Source organism: Uranotaenia lowii, chromosome 2 (genome assembly GCF_029784155.1).
Source record: "Uranotaenia lowii strain MFRU-FL chromosome 2, ASM2978415v1, whole genome shotgun sequence".
Classification (NCBI taxonomy): Eukaryota; Metazoa; Arthropoda; class Insecta; order Diptera; family Culicidae; genus Uranotaenia; species Uranotaenia lowii.
The window spans coordinates 292249575-292259124 of NC_073692.1; the positions used below are offsets into that span (position 1 = coordinate 292249575).

The window sequence follows — 9550 nt, forward strand, 5'->3', positions numbered from 1 at the left end:
AGTGAAGTAGAACAATAAGAACAAAGTAAGTACTAGCGCTAGTCAGAAGAAGAAGTAGTGAAGTAGAAAAAAGAAGAAGCTGCAGTAAAGTTAGAAGAAAAAAGCAATCAAGTAGGAAAAAATGCCACAAATTTATTTTGGTCTTGTTTTGAGGCGTGATTTTATGAATGTGTAGTGATTTGTGTTTCTTTCCCCACTGCTAGACTGCTTTGACAGTTCAAGTTTTGTTTTAAGCTGTTTTCCTGTAATTTAGAGGATCATGGTCCCGAGCGAAATAATTGCAATCTTAGTGTATACAGAGGATTTTAAAGCAACTGCCAGTATTTCACAGAGTAACACAGATTTATCTTTTCGTGTATTGATTCGACCCCCAACCATTGTTTTCCTTCGGAGATATCTCATCGAACGAACGAGCCCTTAGATTTGACCATCAAACGTACGCGGCTACTATCATCGGGAAATTTTCAAGACACGGTTTCGGTTGATGAAACGGATGAACTAAATTTTTCGAACCCAAACCATTGTGTAACTCCGGAATTATCACATCAAACGAACGAGCCCTTAAATTTGAGGCTTGAACGTTAATAGGGATTTTTTAAAGACACGGTTTCGTTTGATGAAACGAATGATGATTATGACGATAAAGATTACGTTTCACTTGGTCTCAACCAATTAAGCATCAGGAAATATGTTGAACCTTCTTTAAAAAGAACCCTCATGAATGAACCCGAATAGCCAAGACCATGGTATTAATATAACCGAAAAATGTTTTTCAATGTAACGATTAATATCATCCTTATTTCTTAATCCAAGTCGAGCAGTTAATACTTTGAAATCACCATAGTCTTTAAGGTAACCGTGAAATATAAAGTTAGTTCATGATATTTTATCGTTTCTAAATAAAAGGGAATCACCGTATTACAGTGTTATTCTTGTGAACTTTAACGTTACAGTGTTTTTCATGGTAAAATTAAAATCCGAATGATGGTAAACTTTAGCTCTTTTCACACTTTCATTAATTTTCGTGTAGAAAAAATTTTTCATCACCGCGCGCCATTTTGTCGGATGGTTTCGCGTTTCTTGCAGCTGACTTATGAAATTAAGGTGGTCAAAATTCCGGTGGTAACAGTGAGTATATTTATTGTGCTTATAAGACTTAAATAATAAGAAATTCATTTGAAATTTTTGTTTCCAGAGGCAGATCGACCAAAAGGAAAAAGGAAAGACCCGAATGAAGAATCCAAATGAAAAGGAAAATCCGACTGCGGGGCTCCATGGAGAACAACAACGGCACCGATTACGTGCGCTTCCGGCAGATGAAAATGAAGATCTTTTCGATGGGGATCCAGTTTTGAGCAAGTTATGCAACCAGGTGATACGAGAACCCACGACTGGTTTTGGACGAAACCATCCCGGAGCTGGAAAAGATGGATTAGATGGAGATGTGCCGGAGCCGTGGTTGCGCCGAAGGAGCCCCGCAAAAACGCCGTGCAAAATAGAAAAAAAATGTTTAGGTGAGTGTGTATCAGCATAGTGTTTTAGGAAACAGTTTAAAAAAATAAAAATATTGTAAGAAAGTACAAAAATGTCTTTTTTTAATAATTTTTGAGGAAAGAAATCTAAAAAAACTTATTCCAACCATGAAATTTCACGGTCACGGGAGCTTTTTACATATTATGGATAAACATTGAAGTTCGTCGTTCTTCATCATCGTTAAAACCATAAAAATTCTATGAAAAACGATGAATGTTACAGTTTTCTCGAACAGAACTGGAAGATGTAATAACCATAAACTTCATTTTTTTTTGTGTTTTCAAATGTATGGAAAAAAGTTAATTTTTTCATTGTTAAGTTGCTTAACAACCCCCTTTTTTCATGGTGAATTTGGTTGAAACCATTAACTTCACTGTCGAAAACTATGAATTTAACAGTGTTTTCAAGGTTTCATATACCACGATTCGCATAGTTTTAACCATAAAATTCATGATTGTGTGAAAATGAAATTCATGGTCTTTTCACAATGTTTTTCTATTCGGGAAGCTTCAGTAACAAGTGATTCTAGTGGTGATGAAGGCAGCTGATTAATTGATAATGGACTCAGATTTTAATTTCACTTACATAGCAAAACACTTACAAAACATCGTCTAGTGAGTCTGTGAAAACGACTGCTTGGGAAATGATAAAAGTTAAAAAGTTTAGAATACACTCAAAACAGTGGAAAAGAGCAATAAAAGAACCTTGCAACTGCACTCGCCTTCGTTGCAAAGGAAAATATATCTACGAATCTCGAGCTTCGAATCTTAAATTTTTTCTTGAGCTGAAAAGGCTTTGACAATATCAATTCATCGCTAGTCATATGACTATAAAAAAGCTGCTAGAAATAATGGTAATTGAAAATATTTCAAAAACAAATCAAAGTTTATGTGTAAATTCCTTTTTAATTGTTTCTTAGTGTATAATTATGTAATGATTCAATCACGTGGCTTGTTTTCTACTTAATTTCTCGGCCTTATCGATGAAAATTGATGTCCTTTGTAGTAAGAACATCCTCCTAAATAAATTCTACCCGCTCATTTTCACCATCTTTCATTTCTTCTCACTTTCTATCTGTCTATAAATATCTCATAATCTTAAGATGTCCTTACTAAAAAGGACATCAATTTTCGCCAATAAGGCCGATAAATTAAGTAACAAACATAAATATCGGTGATCAATTTTTGAATTTTCTCATAAAACTAAAACTGTAGTTAGTTTGCTAAATTAGTTACTTTTTATCTTAATGATAACATGTACACAATTTTTTTTTAATAACGCTGCTTTTTTTTCTTTTCAGGTTTATGAACCACGTCGATCATACATTTATATCTATCAACTTCCAAATAGTAACGGAAAGCAGGAGTTTGTAAAAAAATGTTCCAAAACACATTGGATATTTCGGCGGAAAAAAATCAGCATCTAGCTAAGAAACTGATTTCCAACGAAGGCATGGCAAAAGATGACCAGAAGATGAACAATGGCAACACGAAAAGTTTGACGGAATCAGAAATATCTTCAATCGAAGATCATATTCGTTTCTTTCCGACATATGACTCTCACTACGCCAGGGAGAAAGCTACGAAAGTGTACCTGAGTAGTGATCTTAATATAACGAACATGTATGAGTTATATGTTGTTGAGAGGAACGATAGAGCCGCAATTCCAACTTCTATAGGAACTCTTCCGGAAATTCAAACTGTTACGCGACGAGTTCAAAATAAACCTCAACCACGCTACAAGGGCTCCATACAACAACTTGAGCTACATCAGGCTTAGCTGCTAGGGTGTACGAGAGTAAAAGACAGCATTTTTTGTTAGCAACACACTCTAACAAAATAAGGACTGTAACTTACGACCAACAAAAAGTGCTACTTCCCAGTGGCCTAACTCTGAGACGAGTCCGAAGCCAAACGTGGGTCACAGGAAATAGCATCCTGCTTGCTGAAGGACTTGAACTGGCAAATACAGTCACATGGAGGTTGATTGTGTTCATGGTACTATAGAGCGAGCGGAAAGAAAATTATCGATAAACATTGAGACACTTCATGACTGGGCCACCTTCATAGCTGGAATTCAGCGGAAAGTTCCTATCAAGGTAATCGAAATGGCACAATGCTTGTTCCGCGCTCTAAATAAACTTGATGACCATTTTGAAAAGTCGACCAGAAATATGTTGAAAGAGCAAAAAAAATTTCGAGATATCCTGTGTTTCGGATATAACTTGAGTGAACCGGCGATTGTCAGTTATAATTACGATGTAGAAGAGGATTGGTTGAAGTTGGAATGAAACCGTTTGGGGATCTTTACGTTATACCGGGACCAATAACGGAAAACCCCATACCACTTCCTCAAGCAAAATAAGCTGGCCGTTAACCTGGTGCTATAGCCAATGATCATTTTGAAGATGATCTTGATGAATATGAAAAATATTAAAAAGGTATAAAAATAAGGTTTCCCTGTTAGTATTTGTCATATATTAAAACGCTTTTTTTGTTCACAGATTTCACGATTCTTGGCAAAAAAGTCGAGTTTAAGGAACGATTAATTAAACGATTCATACTTGTATTATATGTCTCCTTTTTATGTATTTGCCTTTTATTCAGAATCTATTTTTTTTTCTATATTTTTTAATATTGTTCAATTTCGATTCAGATATTAATTTTAAAGATAATTACTTTAATTTATCGGCCTCATCGGTGAAAAGTGATGTCCTTTTTAGTAGAGACATCTTAAGATTACATATTAAGGATGAGTTGGGTCGATGGCTCCAATCGATTATCCCAAGGGTAAGCTTTAAGCCCTGGTTTAATCGATTGGATATGAGTCGACACATTAGTAGGCCAAGCGTGGTTCGCCCCACAAGCGGGAAAACTTGCAGTGCGAACGAACAAAAAGATAATAAGTGATCGCTCAGATAAGCTCCCTTTAAGTCAGAAACGCATCTAACGATGTCTTCTCACTTTGTTATCAGCTGGAGTTTGATTGCGAAACGGTACGATTACATACGTTAATGCCTACTTATGTGTGGTGGTAGATGCAACTCTATCTGTATCTACCACTTCTGGTAGTTGGCCCGTGCGGAGACAACTTTTTTTTTATTAAGCAGCTTACTTTTACAAGTTTTACGGGTCAAGGGTCAGTTAGGTATATAAATCAAATATGAGGGAGAGGGATGACTCAAGGTCAGGATTTGGGGAGGGAAGAGGAATGAGGATAAGTTTTTAAAAGATAAGCTGTCCGTGCACTTGCATTTGATATACGATGATAATGCTTCTCAATAAAATTCTACCTACTCATTTTCACCATCTTTCATATCATCTAAAGTTCTATCCATCTATAAAAAATCTTAAGATGTCCCTATTAAAAAGGACATCACTTTTCACCGATAAGGCCGATAAATTAAAGTAACAAACACAAATTTCGGTTACTAATCTCTTCATAAAATTTAACGATAATTTTCAACTTATAAATAGTACGCAACAAGTAGAAATAGTATGTTTTTTTATTACAATTCTTCACGTAAAATGGTGTAAATAACCCAGCAAACATGAAATCGTATTAGAAATGGTAGTTAAAATCGTTTACAATGGTGTTGCGAATCGCAATTCCAACTGCGTAGTGAAAAGTTCATATAAAATGTCGTTGAAGTCAATTTTAATCGGATATGAAAGAAAGTCCGCTATGGTTAAAAATTTTGAAATGATTTAGTTAAAAATCTAATGGGAATTATGTGATATTGACCAATGAGAGAACTGGAAAATATTGTCTGAAATCTTGCGCTCTCTTGCATTCTTCCGGTATGTACTTTTCTTCTCCTGAGATTTTCATCCTGTTGGATGATTCATCCCTATTCCGGTATGTACGAATAAGGTGTCGGATAACGCCCAACTGGTGTAGTTTTCTTCGCTTTAGAAAGAAATTAAATTTATGTATGTACATATATTGCAACTTTGGTAGGTAAATGCTGTTTTTTCAACTTGCATACGATCATTCTATAATGTATGTATATGGACTGTATAACAAAACAGCATAAGAATATAGCTACAAAAATGTTTGCTGTGAAGAACCTGTAGTACGAGAGCAGTTATGAAGAAGCTGTTGTTTTTAACGCTTCAAGTGCTATAGCTCATTCGGTTGTATGCACCGGCGTTCATGCTCCGCAATTTTCTTCCGGCTAAAACGGAACCATTTGAGACATGCATTTTTAACAATTGGATTAATAACCTCCTGAATAAAAAATCGTAAAGCTTAGTTCTTTTAGAAATGGGACTTTTATTTTGCTAATAGTTCGTTTGCCAATAATCAGACATTCAAAATTTTGACAGTATTTTGTTGCCAGTAAAAAGTACTATCCGACCTATTTTTTTCCAAAATTTTCAATTAACGCTTTTTTGAGACATTTACGATGCAAAAGAAAAAGTAAAAAAATAATGTAGCACAGTTTCCTTCCAAATCCATCATTATCAAATTGACAAAACAAAACAAGCTAACAAGCAACGAGCTAACAAAACTGTTGAATATTCAAAGAATAACTGTGTGTGAGTGGTGGAAAAGTATGCAAACACTGTCAAAAATGTCCACAAAGTTCAAATCAACAATTGGAGTGAAGCACATGATCGGCAGCTACGGTTAAGGGTCATCAGGGAAGTCAAGTCTCATACCAGCATTTTTAATTTTCAATAAGCGAAACACTAAGGGTAGATCGCTGAAATGTCCATAAAAATTTTTCTGTGATAAGCTGAAAGTGTTGCCTAGTAATGAGTCATTAAAACCTAACCTCAAACAACAATTTTTTGCTAATTCAGAGCTCATAAGCTGTATAGCCGGTACAGAGGCTATGGGGCAGATGATTTCCGATGAACGACAAAACTTATGAAATACTCTATTTACCCTGAAATACCCTGAAATATCTAGACAAGTTGTAAACGTAACGAACGCATGAGTTCAGTGCAACTCGGAGTCTGTCCATGGACTGAACAATTTTAATAAATAAAATCACCATAAATAAATAACGGATACAGCTTTTGAATTTTTTTATTTAGTTTCAACATCAAGGTTCCTGGTGGTGAGATTTAACTGTTTCAAAGATCCATAAATTTTGCCACACTGTTTATTGACTTGCCTGTTTCATAACAATTCCCGGTCAAAAATGATGCCATGATTTTCAGCATAATCGGTGAAAACTATCTCAGAATTCGCCAGATTAAGCGTAGGGTTATCAATATTTCTATTGGATCTACTGAAGTTAACAGGTAGAAAATTCTGAATAGACCATTGATTGATTTGTTCTAAGTCGTAATTTATTTTATCACCAACAGCTTCGATTGATAACGAATCGTTAGAATAGAAATACCTTTGTACATCATCAGCAAACATCTGAATGCTACAGTTTTTTAAAATAGATGGCAGATCATTGATAAAGAGAGAAAACAGCATTGTCCCCAAAATCGTTCCTTGAGGTACGCCGGACTCAATAGGAGTTAAAATCGAGAAACATCTAATAAAACTGATTGGACCCGCCCTTGAAGGTATGATTGAATGATTTTAGCTGCAAATCCAGAAAATGTAAATTTTGATATCAATTTTTCGATCAGCTTCTTATGGCACACCCTATCAAAAGCTAATCCTTTTTTTATCAAGAGAGATTGCGATGTCATTGTGAACTTTCATCAAAATAGTTTTAGCATTATGATTCGCTCTAAAACCTGATTGATTGTTACATGATAATCTATGTTGATTAACATAATCAGAAATTTGATGCTTGATTAATTTTTGAAAATTTTCGAATCGGAGCTCAATAAACTACCGTGAACGGCCCTAATTCTGCGCAGTCCCAAACTCTGCGCATTTTCATATTCAAACAGAAATATTTCAAGATGTGATGAACAAAATATTCATGAAAAAAGCTGAATCTCTTCAGTTACTGTTTATCTTCAAAATGCTTCCAATTGTTTTGAAAACTGATGCATTGTTCGCGAGAAATTGAATAAATCAAAATAAATGTAGGAAGCAAACGTTGAAAAATGACCGGCGTTAGCAGTACAGCTTAAGCGTTAGGAAAACAAAAAGATCAAATGAAACCGTTTTAAACAGAATTTTCTCATTGGAAATGCCTTTACGTGAAAGATAAAATCATTCTGAACATGACTGCCAAAAAAATTTTAGATAAAAATGGTTTTTCAAATCAAAACAATGATTAAAGCAATGCGCAGAATTTGACACCATTTGTTTACTTATGTTCCTAATGCGCAGAATTAAAAGCACCGGAGAGAACTGATGTTTAAGAATGCAGGGAGTGGAGACGTTTAATTACAGTTTTCTAATAAGTTTTATGAAGACAGGGTATCCGTAAAGTTGTTGGGAGTTTCTTAGGAATCCCTTCGAATCTACATGTTTTGTTGACAAAAAATAGAAAATCATGATATCCGTTCTCTATTGTGTTCGCGTGTTTATCGTTCAGTTCCAACTGTACAGACTGTTCCGACATACACAAGCGGTTCCGGCGGGCCGCGGAATCGTCCCAGCTGGGGGAACTACGCGAAGCTTCCTCGATTCACCCGCTTACTCGCACTCGTTGACTAACTGATACTGACTGATAGTAAGCCAAATGAAGCAGCGCGTAGTTCCCCCAGCTGGGGCGATTTCGTTACCCGCCGGAACTGCTTCTGTATGTCGGAATAGTCTGCACTGCACACCAACGAAACAAGTTAGTTTGATCAGATCCGGCGAACAACATGATCGGTCAACAAATATTTGGTAAGCGAGCTGCAGGAAAAAAGCATCTGTAAGAAATAGTGAAATAAAGTGTCACATAAGCTTCAAAGATCCAAGGCTTGAATTGGCCCTTTTTCATATTTTGCAATTTGCAATAGCGTTAAACATGCTTTTTAATACATTTTAAGTAAATTAAATGTTGGTCTTATCAGTACGGAGTGGTATATTGGTTTTATTTGGGTGCGCAGAATATGGGACATATGCGCAGAATTAGGAACAAATAGAAAATAGTGCGAAGAATAAGGGCCACTGGCATTTTTCCCAAATGTTGTAAATAATCCACATTTTTGTTCCAAAATCGAGCTCTGATTATTTTTGCCGTTAAGTTTGTTAGTTAGCCCAACTGTACACAAAATTTTGAGGATATTCATTGAAAGTAAAATTTTTTATAACATAAAACATTTGAAAAATCCTTAACTGCGCAGAATTAGGGCCGTTCACGGTAATTGGCTTAAAATTGGTAATATCGAGATTGTTTGATTTTTTCGGGATTGGTACGACTTTAACTTTTTTTTCCACTGGAAGGGAAATTTAGAAGTTCTGATACCTAATAGAATTAAAAGGATGGCTTAAGATCGGGGGCATACAAGAAAGATCTATTTTCACCAATCTGGTTTGAATGTTATCCAATCGGGTAGCGTTGGATACAACTGCATTAATAATTTCGTATTTATGAACAGATCTGAAGTGGGAACCAGATGAAGCATGGGGAATGTAAATTTCTTCGTTATTATTAGTGGATGAAAAATTTGAACAAAAATAATAATTCACTGCAGTTGCAGAAAAGTCTGTATAAACTGGCGATTTCTTTGAATCGTTCAAGCCAAAACTTTTCAAATTCTTCAATAACTTTTTACAGGGGAAATTAGTATTCAATTTCAGTTTATCATGCTTGATTTTTGCGTTTGTTGTCAGTGTGTTTACCCTGTTGAGTAATCGTTTGAATTTTGATACGCCTTCAGCTTATTTAGACTGTTTCTGTATGCTAAATCTGTTGCTTATTGCTATTTCAATATCACGCTTAAACCACACACCAAACTTTCGGGGCTCCACTTAGCAAAATTTCGCTGTTACTTTCCGTTAGCAAAAATATTTTTTTACTGATGAGTTAGCACTTTACGAAATTTCCGTAAATTTTACTGAATTTGAGTAAAAAAAACTCTTTGCTATTTATTTTAGTTCATTACAGTAGCATGGACACGAACCACGCTCGTAATTTGCTCAATTTCAGCAGTGTCAA

At 35.3% G+C, this 9550-nt stretch overlaps 1 protein-coding gene across 1 annotated transcript; it reads left to right on the top strand.

Moving 5' to 3' along the window:
* Nucleotides 1-997: 997 nt before the first annotated feature.
* LOC129743656 (uncharacterized) lies at nucleotides 998-1538 on the top strand. The gene is made up of 2 exons (XM_055735743.1): nucleotides 998-1128; nucleotides 1196-1538. The coding sequence occupies exons 1-2, from the start codon at nucleotides 1066-1068 to the stop codon at nucleotides 1532-1534; spliced, it is 402 nt and encodes a 133-aa protein (XP_055591718.1). The 5' UTR covers nucleotides 998-1065; the 3' UTR covers nucleotides 1535-1538.
* Nucleotides 1539-9550: the final 8012 nt, after the last annotated feature.

Bases quoted from the DNA above. Each gene is read 5' to 3' on its own strand.
- LOC129743656 (XM_055735743.1), top strand. From the start codon at position 1,066: ATGGTTTCGCGTTTCTTGCAGCTGACTTATGAAATTAAGGTGGTCAAA. The intron at 1,129-1,195 runs GTGAGTATATTT...TTTTGTTTCCAG, and splicing joins TCAAAATTCCGGTGGTAACA to AGGCAGATCGACCAAAAGGA.